The sequence below is a fragment of the Rhinatrema bivittatum genome, chromosome 2, assembly GCF_901001135.1.
Source record: "Rhinatrema bivittatum chromosome 2, aRhiBiv1.1, whole genome shotgun sequence".
In the NCBI taxonomy this organism is placed as follows: Eukaryota; Metazoa; Chordata; class Amphibia; order Gymnophiona; family Rhinatrematidae; genus Rhinatrema; species Rhinatrema bivittatum.
The window spans coordinates 720164944-720189609 of NC_042616.1; the positions used below are offsets into that span (position 1 = coordinate 720164944).

Consider the following 24666-nt stretch of genomic DNA (forward strand, 5'->3'; position numbering starts at 1 on the left):
AGCTGGTTTCCAGACATTATTGGTGGCCCCGGTGGGAAAAAGATATTAAGGCCTATGTGGATTCCTGCTCAGTATGCGCAGCTCAGAAGACTCCTCGACGAAAACCCTTTGGTCTTTTACAACCATTACCTGTCCCCACTAAACCGTGGACTCACATTGCCACCTATTTCATCACTGATCTTCTGACTTCGGACAATAACACTGTCATTTGGGTGGTGGTGTACCGTTTTTCCAGAATGGCTCATTTTATTCCGCTGCCAGGTTTACCTTCTGCATCAGAGTTAGCTCACCTATTTCTTCAACACATTTTCCGACTTCATGGGTTACCTCTCGGTATTGTTTCGGATAGAGGGGTGCAATTTACAGCTCGATTTTGGAAAGAACTGTGCAAACTTCTAAAAATCAAACTTGAATTTTCCTCAGCCTACCACCCCCAAACCAATGGACTCACGGAACAGACAAATCAATCCCTGAAGGCCTTTCTTCGATCTTATGTCAATCAACGACAAGATAACTGGGCTCCCTTGTTGGTCTGGGCAGAAATATGTCATAATAATCATTTGAACCAGGCCACGGGGAGGTCTCCCTTTTTTGTAGTCTTTGGTAGACACCCACGACTCCCGTTACCTATTGCTACTTCTTCAATATGTCCGGCTGTTAACACAACCATCGCCTCTATGACCAAGTTATGGGAAGAGACACGAGCCTTACTATTAAAGAATGCTGCTAGAATGAAGATCCAAGAAGATAAGATGAGATGTCCTGCTCCTCGACTCCAGGCAGGAGATCTCGTGTGGTTGAGCATGCGCAATCTTCGATTACGCATGCCGTCATTTAAATTTGCTCCTCACTTTATTGGTCCTTTCCCTATTGAGAAGCAGATTAATGCTGTCACTTATAGACTATCTTTACTGTCCTCCTTGCGGATTCACAACACCTTCCACCTTGCACTTCCTGCAATTATGTCTTGGCCTTCCAGAAAGAGGAGGCCTAATACATACTTAATTCAGAATGATAACCAATTTGAAGTGGAGGACATCCTGGATTCCAGAAGATGTAGGGGACAACTACAATATTTAATTTCTTGGAAGAACTTTGGACCTGAAGAGAACTCTTGGGAACCTGCTCATAATGTACAGGCACCTCGTTTGCTTAAAAAATTCCATCAACGCTTTCCTCTCAAGCCCAGACCTAGGGAGAAGAGAGGAGGGCCTTGCAGGGGGGGTACTGTTACCTGCCGGAACTCTCCCGATGGCATCGGCGTTTCCCCCTGACGCTGGCATTCCCCGCGGCGCAGCTCCGCACGAATCGGGATCTTGGCCACGCCCCCTTTTGATGTCAGATGCCGGTGGAAGTGCTGGGCAGCGCGGGAAACCTGCAATATTTAAGGGAGCTTCTTCTCTTCTGTGTTGCTTCGGCCACAAGTGTATTGGGGAGTTTCTTTGCTGGGTTTCCTGCTGCTTGCTGCCTGCTTGACCCGGACTGCTTTTTGGATTACTCTGCCTGCTGCCTGCCTTTGGATAAGTTGCCTTGGTTTCTGTTGCTTGCTGCCTGCCCTGACCTGGACTGTTACTGGATTGCGTTACCTGCTGCCTGCCACTGGACTACCAGGGGTGTCCTACCCAACGCTACTCTTTGAGCCTCCGGTTCCAAGAAGTTCAACTACTCAAGGTAAGCGGTCACCGGCCTTGGTTCCACGTACCAGTGTAACATGCAGCTTTATAGCAAAGTACATCTATTTATTTATTTATTTAGCGGCTTTTATATACCAATATTCTTTTGCACATCATATCAGTTTACATGGAACGTATAGGGGTACAAAGAACATGATGAAAATAACATTGATATATAAGTTTACAAGGAACATATTGAGGTACAAGGAACTTGAAGAATATAACATTGAACATTTAGGGTTTCAAGTGGAAACATAACTGATTACGTGGAATTATAACTGATTATAATAATTAGGGATAGTGTGTGCTTAAAAGGATTTCATGGAACTGGACATTATAACAGATAACAATAGGGAAAAAGAAACACTTACACTGTATGTAGCACAATTGTGAAGTATCACATTTGGCACAACTATAATGGAGTAGCAATGTTATGCATAGAGTGTGCATGTGACAGTCTTTTGTTCAGGGTCAGAGATGTTAAGGTGCGCACGGTGATACCAGTAGTATGTAGTATACATTGAATGGTAAAGTACAGTTTTTGAGGTTTCGTTCCCCTTCCAGTGACTCACTGTGCAATCTCCTTCCTGGAACTAATAGTAGTAGGGCACATAACACCATGCTTACAGGATGTCCAGCCTACCCACACTGAGGTATGCCACTGACCCTTGTGAATTCCTCCAGGGTGTTTGAGACAGGCAACAATATACGCGGTTTCATAGTAAAGATATGCTGCATGGAACAGGCACTTAAATGAGTACTTTCTGCTTGCACAATACCCAATATATATGAAACCATACCATAATGCAGCCAAGCATGCAGAATATACATTTGGCAGTTCATTCCTTTCTGTGGATGGGTGGGAATGGTTATGATCTCCTGGCAGCCTTCACTCCTCACAGAGGCATGGTGAACTCCCTATAGGTGTAAGTGTTGTGTCTCTCCATATGTTAGTATTAAATAGGACTAGCATACAGGCAGTGACAGCAACCCACCTTAACACTCCGTCTGTGCATTTTAACAAAAGAAAGGCACTGAATATGTGATGCCTATTGCCCCATTTCAAACACTGTACCTTTTACCGTACCAGGTTATGAGCCATATATAGTATGGTTATTACAGGGTTTGTTTTCTACCAGGGAAGAGCGTTAGTTTCTGCCTTCATCATACGCATGTATGAATGCAGCTATCTGGAAAAAGATATGAACCTGACACATAGCTGCATGCATGCATACTTGGAAACAATGAAGGCACTGTAAAAGGAAAAGCATTAAATCTAATAAGACATGGAAATAGTACATTGATTGCCATTAGGAGTTAATGAATCTGTGCATGGCATGTATGCCTATAACCTGCAACCCCTTCACCACACAAGACATGGCTTCTTTACATAAACAAAGTTTTACACTGTATGTTATGTGACAAATGTAATGTATGTGGTTAAAGACCCTTCAACTTATGCCAGAAGGAAGTGGAGCCCAAAAATAATGTACAGTCATGAACACTGTACATTAAAGCATTACACCAGACAGGCTATACTGACACAGTAAATCATGTGTAGCTCTGTAAGGTACTCGGCTGGTGACAAAAAGGGCCATGTAAGTACAAGTGTGATAACCCAACAGTTAAGAAACAGATCCAAAGCCAAGAGTGAAGTACCAAGTAAGGGTGTGTATATTGATCTCTGCAGATCTTCTGTACCATCATACACTGAGCTTTCATTGGAATGGTTAAGCCATTGCGGGCTTGCTTGCTCTCTAAATGAAAACTATTGTTATGTGACAACGCCTTGCAGTATGCAAGGTAATGTTGACATCCAACATTTACACATATCTACCATACATAGTGAAATCACTCAATGAAAGCACATCACGGAGAACTAAACATTTTCAAACAGTGATCACTTTATTAAGTAACGCATGTAGTGCACTGCTTGAAATAATGGTATTTGCTTTCTGGATCACATTCTGCTAAGACAACATAGGTCATTACACAAAGCAATGTACAATTTATTTCATTGCACATTCTATGTTAACCTAAACAATAATAAATGCAAACAGCATGATGACATATACAGGCATTGCATGTGATCCTTAATGCAGAATGATGATTACAATCTATTACATTGGGGGATATTTACTAAGCATTTTTTGCCAAGTTAAATCAACCTGGAAAAATCCTTCAATAGGCCCCGAAAGAGGAAGTGGCACCCATGATAGTATAGCATAGCTGTTAACAGCTACATAAATGACACACATGTGTACATGTTAATCCCACAGACACTGAATGTTGAAAGAGTGCACTCAAAGAGCACAAGCTAAAGGCCAGCACAGCCACGTGACATTCAAGGCCCCAAAAACAGTGCCTGTTCAAAGAATGCAGTTTAAGAAGAAAGGCAAAGGCCCAGACCAGCTATCTGTGGGTAAAGCCCATTCACACTGCATGTTCAAAAACAGCACTCTAAGAACAGAGCCAAAGCCCCCGGCCAGCACAGCTCAGCATATAATCAGCAGGACCAACATCAAACAGTAACACAGCTAAGCAGCAGGAAAACAAGCAAACGTTTTAGCATGTAAGAAGCACAACGAGCAAAGTGCCACCATGTATGAAGTTGGAGTCAGAATGCAGACAGCGCCATCAGCATCACAGGAGCAGAAGACAGAGGAGCTTGGAGGCAGGAGGTCCAGCATCAGAAGGAGCAGCTTGGAGGCAGGAGGTCCAGCACCAGGACAGCAGCATGCAGCCAGCACTTGCAGGAGATGAGAAGAGAGGACACCCCGCAGCATGGAGAGAGGTAGTTTCTTCCATCTAGAAAGCACAGCAACTCTGTTGCTTGCAGACGATGATTCGGTTTCTTCCATCTAGACCAGCGCTTCTCAACCGGTGTATTGCGACACACCAGTGTGTCGCCAAGCACCGGCAGATGTGTCGCATGCTCCAGGTCTCTCCTGCTACTCTTCCTTCTCTGCTGCCGTTGCCACCGGGCTATCAATATGTTCAAGCCCAGTGGGAATGGCAGCGGTGCTAGAAGAAGCTGTGGTACCTGCGGCTAGCCTTTTCTTCTTCCCGCGCCCCCCCCCCCCCCCCCCTCCCGGTGACCCGGAACAGGAAGTTATACGCGGTGCACGGGAAGGAGAAAGACGTGCCGCGTGGAAAAATAGCAGCGGCAGAAGCAACATCGGCCCCCGAGCAATCGAAGCAGCTGGTAATCAGGAAAGGAGACAGCAGAATGAGCCTCCCGCGGCCAATGGGATTCTTCTTTCTTGGCCTGCAGAGGCTGGAGGATGAGGCTGCTGCAGCTACCATTTGTGTTCGGGTGGGGGGGGGGGGGAGGGGGAGTGAGAGAAAGAGAGAGAAGCAGCCAGCCAGCCTGTGTGTGATTGAGAGCATGTGTGTGATTGAGAGAAACTGGTCAGAGAGCTGATGTGTGTGTATATATGTGAGAGACAATGAAAGTGACTGCTCAGGGAGATGACTGATGTGTATATGAAAGTGTGAGACATTAGTGTGAGACATTAGTCAGGGAGGTGACTGATGTGTGTGTGTGTGAGAGAGAAAAAGCATGGAAGTGAGAAATCTGGGTATGTGAGAAAGCATAGACATAAGAAATCTGGTGTAGTGGTGGGGGGTGATTATGTGAGAGAGAGCATGGGAGTGGGAAGTCTGTGTGTGTGTGCATGCATGCACGAGAGAGAGAGACTGGTTGGTAAGATGATGGTGTGTATGAGAGAAAGAGACTGGTGTGTGTGAATGTGAGAGAAAGAATGTGATTCAGGGAATGAGAAGACTGTGCCCGAGGAGAGCGAGCATGGAAATGAGAGAGAGACTGGTGTGTGTGTAACAGAGAGAAAGTGATTTTGGGAATGAGAAGCCTGTGCATGTGAAGAGAGTGAGCATGGGAGTGAGAAACCTGGGTGTGTGTGAGAGACACAGCATGGGAGGGAGAAGCCTGTATATCTGAAAGAAATCATGGGAGTGGGAAGCCTGTGTGTGTGTATGCATGAGAGAGGTCAGGTGACTGGTGTGTGTTTGTGTGTGTGAGAGAAAGAAAATGATTATGGGAATGAGAAGCCTGTGTATGTGGAGAGAACAAGCATGGGAGTGAGAGACTGGTGAGTGTGTGTGTGTGTGTGTCTGTGTGTGTGTGTGAGACAGAGAAAGTGATTATGAGAGTGAGAAGCCCATATATGTAAGTAGAACACAGGAGTGGGAAGCCTGTGTGTGTGTATGGCATGAGAGAAACTGTTCAGGAAGGTGACTGGTGAATGTGTGTGTCAAAGACTGTTTGGGAGATGATTGGTGTGTGAGAGACAGAAACTGGTCATGGGGGCATGACTGGTATGGTGTGTGAGAGAGACATGGGCACTAATGAAGAGGACCATGAGTATAGAGCTTAGCTTCTACTGCTGCTTCTGGTGTGTGCCACGGCCTGTATGGAAGGGGAGTATGAGAGCTGCTGGAGGGGGTAAGTAAAGGTGGCTTTTTAAGTTTATTTTTCTTGATTGACTGCCATTTTAATTATTTAATATTATGTGATGTCTGCTTTTTTGAAATATTTTATTGGTGTTTGGAGAATGTTTAATAGTTTTTAATGAGTTTTTAATTGTTGCATGTTATTCTGTTCATAGCTGTTTTGAAACATGTATTTTGCTTATTAGTATAGTTTTACAATTATTTCTGTGTGGGGATCTATAGCTGCTTGCTAGTTCTGTTTTCCTAACAAGAGGTGTATTGGTTTTTAAGACCTGATTTAATATCTGTAGTGTTGCCTTTTCATAGATAGGGTTGCTCCTGTTTGAGTGTATTCCATAATACAGGTGTAACTGTGTGTGGATTAGTTTATGTGCATTACTACAGATCCTGGGAGTATGTTAGGTCAGTTCTGTGTCTGATACCGAGATGAGATATTTTACTAGCATGTAAGCGTTTGTATCAGTCTTATTTGTTGTGTTTTCTCAAGAGGACATGCATTGGTGGTAAACTGCTGTCTTTTCATAAATAGGGCTATTGAGCCTGGAAGTAGAAGGAGTTTGAGTTGCTATTACTGAGATGACACCCGAACCAGAATATCTTTTTTGTAGGGTGAGTTGTATGGGGAATGTCATAATTCTGCTTTACATCCATTATTGTGGGTAAGGGGGGTTCCCGTGGATGCAAACTGTACTTTTACATCTAGCCCCGTGACGATCATGGGTCAGTGTGTCATGCATGTGAGAACCATCTGTCAGGTGTGTCCCAACAGAAAAAAGGTTGAGAACCACTGATCTAGACAGCACAGTAACTCTATGACAACCACATGGCCTTTGTTTACAACAGAGGCCTTTGGTGCTCAAATTCCCTTTCCCTACCCCTTTCCATTTGGGGGGGGGGGGTGGGCATTTTGCTGGGCTAACCCCTCCGACATTGAGAATCTGCAGGTCTGCTGTGGGGTGTCAATGCGACTGAAGTGCCAGAAGACAGGGATTTCAGGCATTCGCTACAATATCTGGGTCATGATGTTTGTTAAATTGCTTAGTGAAGCAACTATGGTGTTTACGCTTTGAGTGTTTGTGGCGATGGCTTGCTGCATGATGCGGGCTTGGCGTTGACCTGTTCTGTGCAGGTGACGTATCTCCGCACGCAAGAGCCAGGCATCATGTGAGGTCATGGGTTGTGTGCCTCATGGCATGATGGTGTCGGTATGGGGGATACTGGCAGGGGCCCTGATGGAGCAGGTGTGGGGGCTGCTGGCGGTGCTGTGGGTAGTGGCAGTAGTGCCAGTGGTGATGAGGGACTAAGAGGCTGCAGTACTGACATACCTGGGCTGCTGGTTGGATGTTGCCAATCGATGAAAGTGTGTAAATCTAGGTCCACATTTATAGAACTCCTTGTAGAAGGCGAGAGGATGGTGAAAACCACTGTGATTCATGTTCCTCCTGTTCTCCTCCACCTCTGCTTGTGTCTCTGCATCCATACTTAAAGGCCTCTGCATGAAGGTGATTGCTTGGCTGCTCCCTGCAGCATCCCTGCTCATCCCGGGCATTCCTGGCTGGGACCAGCACGTTCCAGTTCGAGGGCTCTGCAAATAGAGAGACAAAAAAAAAACAAAACTTAAGTACATATGTTACCATTTTAAATTTTTTTTCTTTGCCATCAGAGGTGCACTTTGTCTACTTACAGTGCCTGATTCGATAAATCATTTTTCTCAATCACTGTGTATGGGAAAAGTGTTTAAGGAAATAACGCCAAAGTTTGCTCTAATGGCAATGTGTGAGGCTTATTTACTAAATGCTTTTTGCCTTTCTTATTGGTAAAAACAAGTAGTAAAAAACCCCCTATGCGCATTTATGGCTTATTTCAACTTACCAGCAGCAGCTTGTATGGTGTCTAGCCGCGGATCTGTGCCCTCGAACACATCCGGTCCCAGCCTTTCGACGAGTCGCTGCTCCTTGTCGGTGAGGACGGTAGGACAGGGGGCTCCTCCTCCAGTCTGCCATTTGGACTGGAGGAGGAGCCCCCTCCAGTCTGGACTGGAGGAGGAGCCCTCCTCCAGTCTGCCACTTGGACCGCTGTGCAACTTTAGCCTTCAGCTGGGCCTTTATGTCCCTGTAGCGGTGCGCAACCTGCTCTGCGCTCTGCTGAATGCCGCTGAGCTGGGTGATGGCCTGGGCAATGTTCCTCCAAATCTGACCTTTAGGTGCTTTCGAAGTCTTCACTGCTCTGTTACCAAACAGGCAGGCGTAGTTCTGCAGGACTCCGGCAATCAGAAGCTTGTTCTCAGCTCCATTGAACCGTATTGCATGCAGTCTCTGTCATACAGCTGGCTGACTGGGCGAAGGGGGTGCCACTTCCTCTCCCAGAGAGGTGTCCTCCCTGCCCTCACTCTCCGTCCTCTCCCATCCCTTCCTCCCCCCCCCCCCCCACCTCACCCTGCACTACCAACTCCCTTCCCGTCTGCCCTCTCTGTCTAACCCTATGTACTCCTCCCACCTGTCTCTCCTGCCTAACCCCTTCCCCTTCCCCCACCCCACTATCCCTTCCCTCCTGCCTGTCTCTACTTCTAGCCCTGTCCATACTCCTACTCCTACTGCCACTCCTGCCCTCCTCCACCCGTTCCCTCTCCCTCTTCCCCCCCCCCCCCCCTCTATCCTCACCCCTCTTCTCTCTTCTCTTCTCAGACCTTTCACCCTCCATTCTCTCCTCTGGACACTCCTCCGCTCCACACACTCCTCCGCTCCACACCACAGAAAATGACAGACCGGACATACAAATTCTTTCACTCCAACAAATACCACAAAAGACAAAGGTGTAGGGAAACAAAGGAGAACAAGAAAACAAACTACTCAATCAGAACTCGCAATAAACTACCTCCAAACTCCAGCACAGCACTAACCTCCTCTCCTCTCACTCCAACACTTGACATACTCTCAAAGAAGGAGGGACAGGAAACGACTATTTATAGTCTGTAGAAAATATCGCGTGCCACAATAACGTACTGCGCGGCGCGATGACGTATCGCAGCGTACGATAATAATGTCTGCGATGCCAAAAACTAGCGATTAGCATGGCCATGCCCCTTTTTCTTTTTGCACGAGTTAGCCATGTGAAATTATAGCTTTTTGAAGAATCTAGAAGTAAGAAAGTGTTACCTGGTGCTAATTGTATACACATAGGAAACTGTGTAATAAAGTTATTTTTTGTATGAATGCTGGTTGTGATTATATTTGAAATAGTGTGTGCACAAGTGACTTTTTTTTATTTGTAATTTTCAATAATATTATGTAGCCATTATGTAAATGATAATTGAACATTTTCTCATCAAAATGAAATGCATCACTATCTAAACAATGAATGAGAATAGAATGCAATAATTTAAAATAGTTCTTACCGTCACAGCATAATGTGTGTCAATATTAAACATGTCAAATCTTTTTTTATGTGGATTGGGACAACCGGTCATCTTCTGTGTGACATCAAAAATTGAACTTTTCTGCTTTGAAATTTGTAATAGTTTTTTCAGCTTTTGCTTCAGACGTAGAGAAGCCTCATCAACCATTTCAAAATTTCCATATATCCTATTAAACTTAACTGATTGTGAAAATACCTGTAAAACAAATTGCAAAATTTGTAATTTTTTTCTGAAGTCAAATTATTTTTAAGCCTTGTCTTCTTGTGAAGCTCCCTTAAAACCCAAGGGCGTGAAAATTGTTTTTTTGTCAGGACAGATGTAGGATTTTAGAATTGGGTGAAGGTTCAAAATAAAAAAATATGGCTATAGCATCTTGAAGAGCATCGTATACTACCCTAATGAAAATGAAGCAAAGCTAGCATGGTCACCTGACTCTATCTGGGTCATAAAGAACAGGTGGGTCAGGCTTGGGTTTTTAATTCCCATGTCAAAGCATTCTGGAAGTTTGTCATTGTGAAAAACCTCAAAACATGAACTGAAAATCCAAGTTTGCCTGTTCCTTATTTATTTATTTATTTTTAGATTTTTATATACCTGTGTTCCTATATGAAATAAAGATCACATCGGTTTACATTGAAACAGAACATGAAAATTGCCAAAAGGCATTACATAGAACAAGGTTATGAAACTTGGAACAGTGTACATAAGTTCAAAATTTAATGATAACGTTGTAACATTGATGACCAAAAGATAAAGGAGAAAAAAAAAAAAAAAAAGACTTAAACAATTAAGTTGACAGGTCTTATTGAGCATAAAAATTATAACGTATAAGTGAGAACGTCTCAAGTGTCCTGCAGCAAGAGATTAGATACCGAAGTAGGTAGTGGTATGGAAAATGGGGGTTTGTGATCTCAGGCAAATCCCTACCTGATAATACATTTTGGAAGTGTTTATTAAATACTTCAGGATGTTGTGCAGTGCAAAGCAGAGGATTGTTTAGAATAAATATGTAACTACTTTTGCATTCCAGTTCCTTTCGCCTGTGTACACATCTTTTAAGTTAATGTAAATGGGATACATTTTGTAATGAATTTGTACTTAGTGAACCTTCTACCACAGAGCAGAGCTCTCCTGGACACAAAGAAAATCTCAGAGATTCTAAGGTATAAAAGGGAGGGGTAGAAAGCTGCCATTCAGTTTTAGATGTCAGTGTTTAGCAGACTTGGGCAACAGTGGGAGTGCTGGGAAGCAAGCAATGGCAATACTACACTATAAACCTCCAATATATTTTGAAGACTGGTAATTTCTTTATTATTGTCTGAAGTCCAAAACTATGCCTGTGAGATTCAAAATCTTTGCTACAGAAAGCATCACCCCTGCAGATCTTGTGAATACCTTCCCTTGCATGAATTGTCTCTATGTTTTCAGAAAGTGGACCAAACAAAACAATACGTTTAGACTCTTAGTATCACTATTTGATTTCTCGACTTTCCTTTAACCTTTTATTTTCTTGTAATGCATCTATCCCCCAGCTAACTAGAATTTAAAACTTGTTTTTCCAGAGGGAAAAATCCATCACAAGGTACATAATATAATTATCTTATGCTGGCTGGTAAAGAGGTCTCCGACACTGAGAACTTCTGTTTGTTTCTTAGTTTCAACCATTGCAAGAAGGTTTTAATGATCAAGCTGCCCTAAAAAGTGGAAAAATAGTCACTCATTAATGTAAAGCCTTAAAGGGCCTAGAAAATAATTAAATAATTAGAAAATTGTTGGCAAGAGGTGAATGTTAAAGGCCTTGCAGGCAGAAATGAGGAGATATGCGCCCAAATCAGGCTTCCATGCACTCACCATATTTCCAAAGCTCCGAGATGTGCGCGCATATCACTGAAATTTAAAAAGAGGCAGGGCATGGACATGGTCTGGCTGAGTCATGGGCTTTCCAGGGCGGGTCCAAGAGATCTGCACGTAAATACATATGCGCCTGGGTGCACGGCCAGGTCCAGTGCCGCATAAGTACTTCTGCTATGAAAGAGGTGTAACTTATAAAATTAAAAAAAAAAACCCCAGCCATTTCTAATGGGTTTAAAGGGTCTGGGGTAACTGGGGGGAGTACAGGCTATTAGACCAGGAGGGTTTGGAGGACCTAGCTCTCGACTGAGCAAACTGGTTGAAAAACTGGTGAAAGTAGAAATGGCGTGGACGCGTGCCGGCTATAAAATGCTCTGACTTACGTGGTAGAAATGGGATTTACGTGGCTAGGCATGCGCCCATTTAAAATTGGGTGCACGTGAGTTAATGTGTGCACTATTATTGTTCAGGAATAATTAATAAGTCTGAATTTTATGAGAAAAGTAGTAAAAACCTCAAAGTTTGTTCCAATAACAGATTCAATAGGTAATAATGAATAATGATGTCCCATTGGCTGAGATGATTAAATCTGAATCTTTGTTGAAGAAACACCATCCTATTGAATCTGTATTCTACACACTACCAAAGATACATAAGAATATGAGATCACCTCAATCCAACCAAATCTGGTTAGTATTGGTTCATTTTTTAGAATTCCATCAAAAGACTCAATTTAAAATTGTTGTGTTCCACGGCCGTGGACGGCCACGACTGCGGTCCCCTACCTCGCCGCGGCGGTGACCCGTCGGGGCAGCTCCCAACATAACTCCTGGACCGGTGCCCATCATTTCGGCGCGGGTCCCCGGTCTGACCGCCAGGTGGGGAGCCGTCCCTGCTCCCTCCTCGCGGCGTCCCTGCAGTCTTTCCTCCGCGAAGGAAATCCAAGATGGCCACCGCCATCTTTAGGCGCGAGGCCGCACCTCCTCATTAGAATTAAAGGGACCTGATTCCTTAAACCATCTACAGCTGTTCCCTATGAGCCAGAGCAGAGGAAGTATAAAAGGAGACTTCCTCTGCTCATTCCTCGACTTGGCAAAGTCTCTTGTAGCACTGTTTAAGTCTGCTTGCTTTGGTGAGTCTTCTTGCACTTTGGATCCTTGTTCCTGGTTCCTGTCTCATCTTGGTGTTCCTGGTTCCTGACTTCGGACTGGCAAGCAGTGATTCCTGGTGTGTGACTTCAGACTGGCAAGCGACGATCCCTTGCTGTGTGACCTTGGACTGGTAAGTGACGATCCCTTAGTGTGTGACCTCGGACTGGTAAGCGACGACCCTCTGGCACTTGACCTTGGACTTCTTCTTGACCATCGTGAAGCTCCAGTTAGCCCTTGCACCGAACACTTGACTCCTTGACCTCTCAAAGGTCCACCTAAGTCCCAGCGGTCCGGGTCCCTACGGGCTCCTCCTGGGGGGACCGCGGGCTTCCAGTGGCGAAGACACAGTTCCTTTCCTCGACATCACGACCCTTCGTCTGCCTCCATAGTCGCCTCAGTCTCCAGTGCCGAGGGTCAGCTGGTCACGTCTTCTGTTCCTGCCTCGCCACCCGATGGGAGAACCTACGGATCTTCCTCCTAAGGTATACCATCCTCCCGTCGGCCCAAGGGTTCACAAGCCTGAGCATAGCAGATTGCCAAGTCCATGGACCCGGCGGAGGTTTCTGCCCGCCAGGCCATTCCTGGAATGGCCCACCGTCTGAAGGATCAGCAAAAGACCCTGGATGCCCTTGTCTCTGCTGTGGAGGACCTGAACCAACGCCTCGAGGTGTTAGGGCCCATGAACCCCACGCTGCCCTCCCTGCCCGTGGCTCAAGGAGGCCGCCCTACTCAGCAAGGCGCCGTCCAGGCCACCGTCGGCGATCTTGGGCAGGTAATTTCCACGCAACTCCCGGCACCCTCTCGATACGCCGGAGAGGCGAAGTTGTGTCAGGGATTTCTTAGTCAGTGCCAGGTTCGCTTTTCCTTATTGCCCGCTCAGTTTCCTAGCGACCTGGTCAAAACCAGTTACATTATGTCTCTGCTCGACGGAAAGCCCTTGATCTGGGCCTCTCACCTATGGGAAAGAGGAGACCCAGTGTTTGGAAACTTGAATCAGTTTCTGTCTGCTTTCCGACAGATATTTGATGAACCTGTCTGTAAACCCACTCTGTCTCAGAATTGCTCTGGTTGTGACAGGGTACTCGGACAGTGGCCGAATATGCAACAGAATTCCACACCCTAGCCGCAGAGCTAAATTGGAGAGAGGATTGCCTCCACGGGATCTTCTTGGAAGGGCTAGCCTCAAGCCTTCAGAATGAACTAGCAGCGAAGGAACTTCTGGATGACCTCAATGGCATGAAAGAATTAGCCAATCGAGTGGATCGTCGTATGCGGTTTCGCCTTCCAGAAGTAAAGGCAGCGAGAAGGCCCTCACCTTCCCCCAAGGGCGCATCAGGAGCCCTTCGAACACCCGCCGAGGAGCCCATGGAGTTAGGCCGTGGGAGAGTCTCTCCACAGGAGTGCCGGCAGCGAACGAAGGAAGGATTTTGTTTTTACTGCAGAGCAGCGGGCCATCAAATAGCCGCATGCCCGACACGGTCGGGAAACTTCCGGGCCTAGGACCTGAAGGAGGTCTCTTCCTGGGCCGTACTTCACCTGCACCTCCACTAACGCTACCAGTGGCATTAACATCTGCTGGTGGTGAGTTCCACACCTTAGCCCTGGTGGACTTCGGCGCCGGCGGCAATTTCATTATGAAGAGCCTGGTGGAACACTTAAAGATCCCACAAGTTCGTCTTTCAACGCCTTTGGTCATCTCTTCGATCCAAGGTAAACCTCTTCTGCAACGTGTGACACACACCACAGTTCCCGTCCAGTTGAGGGTTGGAATCCTTCATCGGGAGCAGATGCCATTCTATGTCTTGGAGTATTCCATACATCCAGTCATCCTGGGTCTTCCCTGGCTTCAGGAGAACGCTCCTCAGTTCAACTGGAAGACATTGCAGCTATCGTGCTGGGGGCCGAATTGTCACGGCAATTGCCTCCAATCAGTGACTCCAGTTTCCTGTTCCATTGCCTCCACCAGCCTTCAGGGCCTGCCGGCCCCCTATGCCTCGTACGCGGACGTTTTTTCAAAGCAAAAGGCCGAGATACTTCCACCTCATCGATTGTTCGATTGCACCATCAACCTCCTCCCTGACACTGAGCCTCCTCGAGGACGCACCTATGCCCTCTCGCCTGCGGAGACAAAGGCCATAACAGAGTACATCAAAGAGAACTTGGAGAGGGGCTTCATTCGGAAGTCAACGTCCCCAGCAGGGGCTGGGTTCTTCTTCATTGGAAAGAAGGACGGAAACCTTCGCCCCTGCATCGACTACCGGGGCCTGAATGCTATAACGGTCAAGGACAGTTACCCCTTGCCCCTCATCTCCGAGCTCTTCGATTGGCTGCAAGGTGCGAGGATTTTCCCCAAGTTGGATCTCCAAGGGGCCTACAACCTGATCCGAATCAAGGAGGGTGATGAATGGAAGACGGCCTTCAACACCCGAGACGGCCACTATGAGTATTTATTGATGCCATTCAGGCTCTGTAATGCTCCAGCGGTGTTCCAGAACACTATGAACAAGATACTCCGCGATCTCTTATACAAGTGTGTGGTCGTGTACCTGGATGACATTTTGATATTCTCGGACTCCCTGGCCGTTCACCATCAGCACGTCGTCCAGGTATTGCAATGCCTCCGAGAGCATAGACTGTATGTGAAACTTGAAAAGTGCCTCTTTGAACAGGAGTCTCTTCCCTTCCTGGGGTACATTGTCTCAAGTGAGGGATTCCGTATGGACCACCAGAAGCTGAAAGCCATTCGGGAATGGCCGCAGCCGTCTGGATTAAAGGCACTCCAACGGTTCTTGGGTTTCGCCAAATATTACCGATCATTCATACCGCATTATGCGTCCATCGTTGCCCCGATGGCAGCCCTGACCCGGAAAGACGCGGACCCCAAGAATTGGCCTCCGGGAGCGGAGGTCACCTTTCGTCGCCTCAAGGAGGCGTTCCTGCGACAACCGTGCCTTCAGCATCCGGATCCGCAGCGACCGTTTGTCATCGAAGTGGAAACGTCCTCAGAAGGCGTAGGGGCCATTCTGAGTCAGACTTCCGAAAGTCACAAGTTACGCCCGTGTGCCTTCCTCTCCCGCCAGTTCTCTCCAGCAGAGAAGAACTATGCCATAGGCGACAAGGAGCTCTTAGCTATTAAGGTAGCCTTAGAAGAGTGGCGCCCTTGGCTAGAGGGGGCACAACACCAGTTTACGGTCTACACAGACCATAAAAACCTAGAGTACCTGCATCGGGCACAACGACTCAACCCACGGCAGGCACGTTGGGCCCTATTCTTCACCAGATTTAATTTTATTCTCAGTTACAGACCTGCCGGGAAGAATATCAAGGCCAATGCCCTATCACGGGTATTTGAGTCTACGGAGAATTCGGATGAACCGCAGTTCATCATCGAGTCGTCACGCATTCTTCTGTCTACCACCATGACTATTCCTCCCGGGAAAACTCTGGTCCCGCCGCACTTGCGGAAACAAGTCCTGGCGTGGGCTCACGATTCCCGCTGTTCCGGTCATCCAGGACAATCCCGGACCTTACAGACCCTGCGCCAATACTACTGGTGGCCGGAGGTCAACAAGGATGTCCGGGCTTACGTAGAGTCCTGCCAGTCATGTGCTCACCACAAGAGGATCCCCGGTTCAACCCCAAGCTTGCTTCAGCCCTTACCAGTGCCTTCGGAACCGTGGACTCAGGTTGCAACCAACTTCGTGGTCGATCTGCCACTATCCAGTGGCAATACGGTCATATGGGTGGTCGTCGACCGGTTTAGTAAAATGGCACACTTTGTGCCCCTCCCAGGATTGCCGTCCGCACCACAGCTGGCCCAGCTGTTTGTCCAGCACATCTTCAGGCTACATGGCCTACCAAGAAGTATCCTTTTGGATCGAGGGCCTCAATTTACTGCCAGGTTTTTGAGGGCCCTCTGCCAGAAGTTCGACGTTACCTTAGACTATACGTCTGCTTACCACCCACAGACCAATGGTCTTGCGAAGAGAACGAACCAAACCTTAAAGCGGTTCCTCCGCATTTACGTCAATGAGAAACAGGATGACTGGGCTAGCCTGCTACCCTGGGCAGAATTTGCCCTTAAATCTCATCTCTCCACCGCTACCGGATCCTCGCCATTTCAGATAGTGTATGGGAAGCAACCACGCCCACCGCTGCCAGTTCCCATTCCAGTTACGTCCCCGGTAGCCCAACTCTCTGCAGATGAGTTACACCGCCTATGGATCTCCACAAAACGCACACTGATCAGAGCCAGTCAGGCGGCAAAAAGGTATGCTGACCAGTGAAGAAGACCATACCCGCCTCTCAGGCCAGGCCAAAAGGTATGGCTAAGCACACAGTTCATCGCCTGAAGCTGCCATCAGCGCGACTGGCCCCGCGATTTATTGGGCCATTTTCCATCATCCGACAGGTTGGTACCGTTTCATATCAACTTCGTCTTCCACCTTCCCTCAAGATACACAACACGTTCCATGTTTCCCTCTTGAAGCCTCTGGTGTTATCATGGCCTTCCAGCACGCCTCCGACTCCCCAACCTATTGCCTCCGAAAATGACCTCACCTATCAAGTCCGAGAGGTCTTGGACGTGAGAAAGCATAAGAAGAAATGGGAGTGCCTGTTAGCATGGGAGGGGTTCGGCCCCGAAGAAAACACCTGGGAGCCATTGGCCAACATCTTAGACCGGGGCTTGCTTGAGCAATTCCACAGAGACCACCCGTCTAAGCCCAGGCCTCCGGGAATGTGCCCTAAAGAGAGAAGTACTGTTGTGTTCCGTGGCCGTGGCGGCCATGACCGCGGTCCCCTACCTCGCCGCGTCGGCGACCCGCTGCAGCAGCTCCCGACATAACTGCTGGGCTGTGCCCGTCACTTCGGCGCGGGTCCCCGGTCTGACCGCCGGGTGGGGAGCTGTCCCTGCTCCCTCCTCGCGGCGTCCCTGCAGCCTTTCCTCCACGGAGGAAATCCAAGATGGCCGCCGCCATCTTTAGGCGTGAGGCCGCGCCTCCTCATTAGAATTAAAGGGACCTGATCCCTTTAACCATCTACAGCTGTTCCCTATGAGCCAGAGCAGAGGAAGTTTAAAGAGAGACTTCCTCTGCTCATTCCTTGACTTGGCAACGTCTCTTATAGCGCTGTTTAAGTCTGCTTGCTTCGGTGAGTCTTCTTGCGCTTTGGATCCTTGTTCCTGGTTCCTGTCTCGTCTTGGTGTTCCTGGTTCCTGACTTCGGATTGGCTAGCGGTGATTCCTGGTGTGTGACTTCGGATTGCAAGCAGTGATTCCTGGTGTGTGACCTCGGACTGGTAAGCGATGACCCTCTGGCACTTGACCTTGGACTTCTTCTTGACCATCGTCTCCATGGGCCCACCTAAGTCCCAGCGGCCCGGGTCCCTACGGGCTCCTCTCGGAGGGACCGCAGGCTTCCAGGGGTGAAGCTCCAGTTAGCCCTTGCACCTAACGCTCGACTCCTTGACCTCTCAAAAGTCCACCTATGTCCCAGCGGTCTGGGTCCCTACGGGCTCCTCCTGGGGGGACCGTGGGCTTCCAGTGGTGAAGACAGTTCCTTTCCTCGACGTCACGACCCTTCGTCTGCCTCCACAGTCGCCTCAGCCTCCAGTGCCGAGGGTCAGCTGGTCACGTCTTCTGTTCCTGCCTAGCCACCCGACAGGAGAACCTACGGATCTTCCTCCTAAGCTTTACCATCCTCCTGTCGGCCCAAGGGTTCAGAAGCCTGAGCATAATAAAAATTGGATCATTTTACTCATACCTGTGAACATACCCGGATAACTTTAAACCTAACCAGCTATATTCTGAGAATATAGCTAGGTGCAAAAAGAAAAACCCCTCTCAGGCAAGCAGGCCCAATCCCATTTCCTCTGCACCACCTGAAATTATTTTTAAAAGTGTTGGGGCATAGTGTCTGATCTTTCCAACCTCCAAAAATAAATGTTAAAAGTTGCAGACTCCTAATATTTAAAATAAAATGCCTGGCTTTGGGCCCCCACCTGCTTCCCACCCTGCCCTCTCTAATCACTAAGAAACCCTACCCCCTAAAATCCACAACCCCCCAAATACCCCAAAGCTGAGCCAAAAGGTGGTAGAATCTTACCACACTCCTGGCATAATGTGTTGCTCTGACCTTTTAAATCTATTTGGATAAAAAACGAGGTGATGCTGAGGCATTCAGGGGCCAGGGTTTAAACTTGGCCGGGAAGGGTTGATATTCAGGGCCACCTGGTTAAGTTTATTTGAGTAAGTCTGGTCATGGTCCAGAACAGGTCTAAAGTTAACAGAGTGCATTTACCCAGATATTTTTAAACCTAACTAGCTATTTTTTTTAATTTAGGTGTGCAAAAAAAAAAAAAAATCACTCAAGCAAGCAGGTCTGGTCCTCCCTGCTGAACCCCTAAAATAAAAATGTAAAAGTTAAGGGCCTGAACAACCCATGCCCAACAACCAGATATTTAAATAAAATACCTAGCTCCAGGCCTTCACTTGTCCTCCAGCCTACCCTCTCTACCCACCCAGAACTCAAATATCCATCTTTGCAACCCACCTGTAATCCCTAAAAACCTCCAATGCCAAGCTTGGAGGCAGTAGAATCTTACCATGCTCATGATATCCTGTACTGGTCTGACAGCAATGCTGTTATATGATACCTGAGTTGCTGTCAGCATCACCGATGCCACTGTAGTGTTTTACTGTGTTATTGGCAGTAAGAGTACAGTAAGATTCTACAATCGCATTTTACAATGGCAACTTGGAGATTGGCATTTTTGCAGTCTTGATTTGGTGTGTCTTTTTTATAACTTTCGTAACTTTTTATTTATTACCATTACAAGGCATAGAAAACAAAGCTGAGCAGCAAATAATACATTCAAAAGAATAATAAACATCCCAAATCAAGTGAAGGCCATCTTCAAATGCATAAAACATATTTCATCTTCAAAAATAGATTTTTAGTCATTTACAGTAGAATTTCACCAGTTCCAATATTTCCCTAGACACCCCCACATACACTGAGGATTTCCCTTTCAAACCAAAAGTTATATGCTCTAACACTGCCAGTTCTGAAATTGTATTCTGCCAGAAAGACAGCTGGGGTGATGTCTTACAAAAATATGCTATGTTATCCTCCCCATATATAACATATGGAAAACATATGGAAAAAATTGTTTAGCGTTTTTTGAAAGGTCCTGATCCTCCCATCTATTTAATTGAGGGGAAGGAACAATTGACTAACCCATGATTCTTTCTATTGCACATGGTGTATTTCCATCCAGAAATTTTCTGTTTCTTCACACCCCCACCACGTATGTATAAAGATTCCTACCACTCTGCACTGATTCCAGCACCTAGAACTTGAGTTACTAAAGTTAGTAAAATAAACAGGATAGTGATATGGGCAATGTAATAGCTTGTACATTAATTCTTGGTTCTTATTACAAATCAACATTTGAGAAACAGAGCACCAAATAAGCTGTCAGTCTGAGTCATCTAGTTGAATATCCAAATCTCTGTTCCATTTCTCATTCAAATTTGGATTTGAAGTCAAGTCACTATCCTAGAAATTAATTACTCAATAAAATGTTTGATCAGCTTAGGAACTACTTGAAGCTATGTCAATAAAATTTCCATCCCTATCTTACTCCTCAAAGAAGTGCTAGTTCTAGGGTCCCTAAAGATGTCCTGTCTCAGCTGAAGCACCCTCCACTTAACATATATACACCACACACACACAGAAGCACCCTCCCCCTCATATATACACACCACATACACACACAGAAGCACGCTTCCCCGTCGTGTACACACACACCACGCATGCACACACACACACACTCACTCATAAGCACCCTCCCCCTCATATATACACACCACACACACACACAGAAGCACTCTCCTCTGTCACGTACACACATGCCACACACATGCGAAACACCCTCCCCATTTCAAATACAGACGACACACACACAAGCACCCTCCTCCCCGTTTCAAATAAACACCATACACACACAGACGCACTGGCCCCCATCCGAACAGCTCAGTCTTCGAGCCCCGCCGGCCTGGTCTCCGGCGGTGGCCAGCGCTCCGATCTTCAGCCCTTGCAGGGCCTAGTCTCCGGTGGCGGCAGCGCTCCAGTCTTCGGCCCACCGGCTTGGACTCTGGCGGTGGCAGCGCTCCGATCTTCGTCTCCAGCAGCGGCCAGCGCTCCAATCTTCGGCCCTTACCAGCCTGGTCTCCAGCGGTGGCAGCGCTCCAATCTTCAGCCCTTGCAGGGCCTAGTCTCCGGTGGTGGCAGTGCTCCAGTCTTCGGCCCACTGGCTTGGACTCTGGTGGCGGCAGTGCTCCAATCTTTGGCCCTTGCGAACCTGGTCTCCAGCGGTGGCAGCACTCCAATCTTCTGCCCCATCTTCCAGGTCTCCGGTGGTGGAAGCACTCCAGTCTTCGGCCCCCGCTGGCCTGATCTCCGGCAGCACTCCAGTTTTCGGCCCTGCCGGCCTGGTCTCCAGCGGCAGCAGCACTCCGATCTTCAGCCCCCACCAGCCTGGTCTCCGGCAGTGGCCAGCGCTCCAGTCTTCGCACCCTGCCGGCCTGGTCTCCGGTGGTCGCCAGTACTTTGATCTTTGCCCCGCCCGCTGCAGATAGCACCCAACACACCTGCCGGTGCTTGGCAACACACCGGTTGAGAATCGCTGGACTATGGAGTACAGCCAGAACCTCTAGGTGTTAGGGAAACTTCCTCTGCTGGTGCACTAAAAAGATGTATCCATGCGTGGGTGCACCGATGACCATTCCCATTAGTGCAGTGGCAGCCAATGTTGCTTCTCGGTGTGGCAGCACCAGAAGGGATAGTATATCTGTCTTCCTCAACACCAATATTGTTGCCCCTGTACTGATGCTCTGCTCCTATGCTCCAGGGCCTCCTGAAGCTTTCTGTCCAGCTTCTCTTGAAAATGCAAGTGCCAGTACAGACTGGAAGGCAGGAGGAGAAATCATATCTGTTTGGGCACCAAAGGCAAATTGGTCACCTGGACCCTTGTAGTCTGGAACTATAGTAAGGATAAAGTCTCCCCCCCCCCCCCCCCATGGGAATGCTTGGAGGGATTCATGGCTGCCACCAGAATTTCTCCTATCCTGGCATTGTGCATCAACCCAATTCCGATGCCTTTTACTCCTTCCTGGTGCCTAGAGACAAGATGGGGATCAATACCACCCTGATGTCAGTGCAGCTCCTGGGTCCCTCAGTGTCAATGCCTCTGATGCTGATGCTTATTGGCTGGGCAAAAGTTTGCAGCAGCTGTGAGAAACAGAGATAACCTGCATGCTCAAATCTTCTAGAAGCTTTTGTGTCAAAGTTTTGTGCTGGGCTCCATGTGATGATGCCACCTATGTGTGAGGATTGCCATCTTGCTTGTCCTCAAAGAAACAGAAATATGCAGACAAAAACTGAATTCCAACCTGACCCCACGCCACCCCTGTTCTCTGCAGTCAGAATGGGAGGGGCTGGATTCAGGAGCAGATAATTATTTTTTTGTTCTGTATTGTCTGTTCCAGTTTCACCGCCCTCCCTTCCTGGCTCTGAATGACAGAAGAGGAAGACCTAGCTTAGGAAGCAGAGCGGCTATTCTTTGCTCTGCTCTGTGCTCTGTCTGCTCCAGGCTCACTTCCTCCCTTCTGTTCTTGGTAGACTGCCTGGGAGGGAAGGAGCTGAGAATTGAGCACTGGCCAATAGTGTCCTGGAGCAGAGCCCTGTGCTCATGTCTAGAGAAGTTCCTGGCCCTGGCCCTTATAAAGCTGCACATCAGTATAACTTTCTTGCATGATTTTAAAATAGAACATCTTTTCCCATATGCTCTAATTTCCTACAACTTCTAAGTGGGAAAACATTCCACAGAAAAACTGTGTAAGCAAAACGTATGCAAAAGATGCTGCATGAATTTTGTTCATTACTTGGGTCAAAAATCTAGCAACACTATTGGCACCACTGGGTAGTATTTTCTTTACCAGGCATCAACACAAGAGAGCAAATCTTGAATGGAATCTTAGCAATGGCTCAGCCTCGTGCTGCAACTTTTCCCTAAGCAAAAGCAACAATGGCTCCCCTAAAAAACATTTTAACATGGGAAGGATACTGTGAATGTAAAGTGTAAGGTACTGAAATTATTTTTTGGTTTTTATTTACAAATACAATATAAAAGGTGCTTGATCTACACCCCATTAACAGTAGCATCTACATTAACAAATTAATTGAAGGCAAAAATATATACGTACTGGAAGACTCAAGAATTCGTTAAAGTAGTCTACAAGCAAGTCATCTGTCGCTAAAAGGTCTTCCTGCAGAAATAACAAAGCAAACATTTCATATAAATATCATATCATTTCATATCATGCAAAATATTATTTAAAACAGTACACAGTTTTATTCCCTTTATCTGTTGGTTTGTAGTGATAAAATTGAAAGAGGAATTTGGTTGGTGGGAAGGGGAAGGCTGGGAAAGACTGGAAGACAGAAGCGATGTAAAGGAAACTTGGGTTGGAAAAGATTTCACCAGCTGCCACAAGATGGAAGGGGAATTTATAAAGGTATTGAACTAAAGGAGAGGGGGAAAGAGGCTGCTATGGTTTTCTAAAGAAATAGCTAAAAAGGTAAGGAAAAAAAGATTAGTGTTCATAACCTACAAGAGACTGCAGAAAGAGGAAGTCAGGCAACGATATCTGAAAAAGCTAAAAGGAAATAGGAAAACCGTCAGGAGAGTGAGGAGCAAATGGAAGAAAAAACAGTAAAACAGGAGGGTAAAACTTTTTTTTAGATACGTTAGTGAAGAGGAATTGCAAACATGACATTGAGAGACTCCAAGGAGAAAGGAAGGAATATGTAGATACTGTTGAGGAAAAAGCAGAATTGCTTATTAAATTATTCTGTTTAGTATTCACTGAGAAAGGGTCAGGAGTACGACCACAGAAAATGGAAGCAAATAAGATTAGAAATGAGATAACCCTCAAACAATTGTCAGAAAAGTGTGCTCATAAGGAACTAGCTAAACGTAAAGCAGATAATGCTATGGGGTCAGATGGGATACATTTGAGAGTTTTAAGAAAACTTAGAGAAGTTCTGGCAGCTCCACTGGCTGACATGCCTAAAAAAAGCAATAATTACACCTACCTAGAAGAAACTGAACCTGGATCCCAGTGATCCAAACAGTTACCAGCCAATCTCAAACTTCCCTGACCTTAGCAAGCTCATAGAAAAGGCAGTACTACTACAACTTTTTGACAATCTGCTTTGGGGTTTTCTTCTGTATACTCCTTCACATATCCTCCCCCTCCGCTCAAACTTCTTAGGCTGAGCACTTGCCCTTACTATGGGTATATTCCTAAGAAAAGCCCAGTTCCTCTCGTCCTTCCCAGCCCTATGCTAGGTCTGTTTAACCTGTCTAAGTTTTCCGCTCTCCATCCCATTTGGGAAAGTGCTCAAGGGTTTCTGGAGTGCCCGTTGTTCCTCGTTTTTCTCAGTAAGTTATTTTACTTTGTTTACTGTGTGTCTGGTATTAGGGATGTGCAGCAAGGATGGATTCGTCCCATTCGGTATTCGTATTCGTGGGGAGCCAAATCCATTGCATCCGTTCTCGGGGGACCCCGATCCTTTCATTAGGTACGTATGTATTCGTTTCCCAAAAAAACCCCCAACCCTTTAAATTTAATTAACTACAATCCCCCACCCTCCTGACCCCCCCCCCCCCCCAAGACTTACCAAAAGTCCCTGGTGGTCAAGCGAGGGTCCTGGCGTGATCTCCTGCACTCGGGCTGTCGGCTGCCGGTATTCAAAATGGCACCAATAGCCTTTGCCCTCACTATGTCACAGGGGCTACCGGTGCCATTGGTCAGCCCCTGTGACATAGTAAGGGCAAAAGCTATCGGCACCACGGCTGCCAGTATTCAAAATGGCGCCGATAGCCTTTGCCCTTACTATGTCACAGGGGCTACTGGTGACATTGGTCGGCCCCTGTCACATGATAGGAGCACAAGATGGCGCTGGCCGTCCATTGCTCCTACCTTGTGACAGGGGCCGACCAATGGCACCAGTAGCCCCTGTGACATAGTGAGGGC

The 24666-nt window shown here is 47.0% G+C and overlaps 1 protein-coding gene across 3 annotated transcripts in view; it reads right to left on the minus strand.

The window, feature by feature from the left end:
- The window catches only part of RGS22 (regulator of G protein signaling 22), a 915000-nt gene that overhangs the window by 838094 nt on the left and 52240 nt on the right, over positions 1-24666 (minus strand). For all 3 annotated transcript variants that reach the window (XM_029591789.1, XM_029591788.1, XM_029591791.1), the window contains exons 3-4: positions 22831-22893; positions 9541-9756 (exon numbers count right to left, since the gene is read on the minus strand). In XM_029591789.1, coding sequence (XP_029447649.1) covers positions 9541-9756; positions 22831-22893 — 279 coding nt within the window. The remainder of the gene's footprint in view (positions 1-9540; positions 9757-22830; positions 22894-24666) is intronic.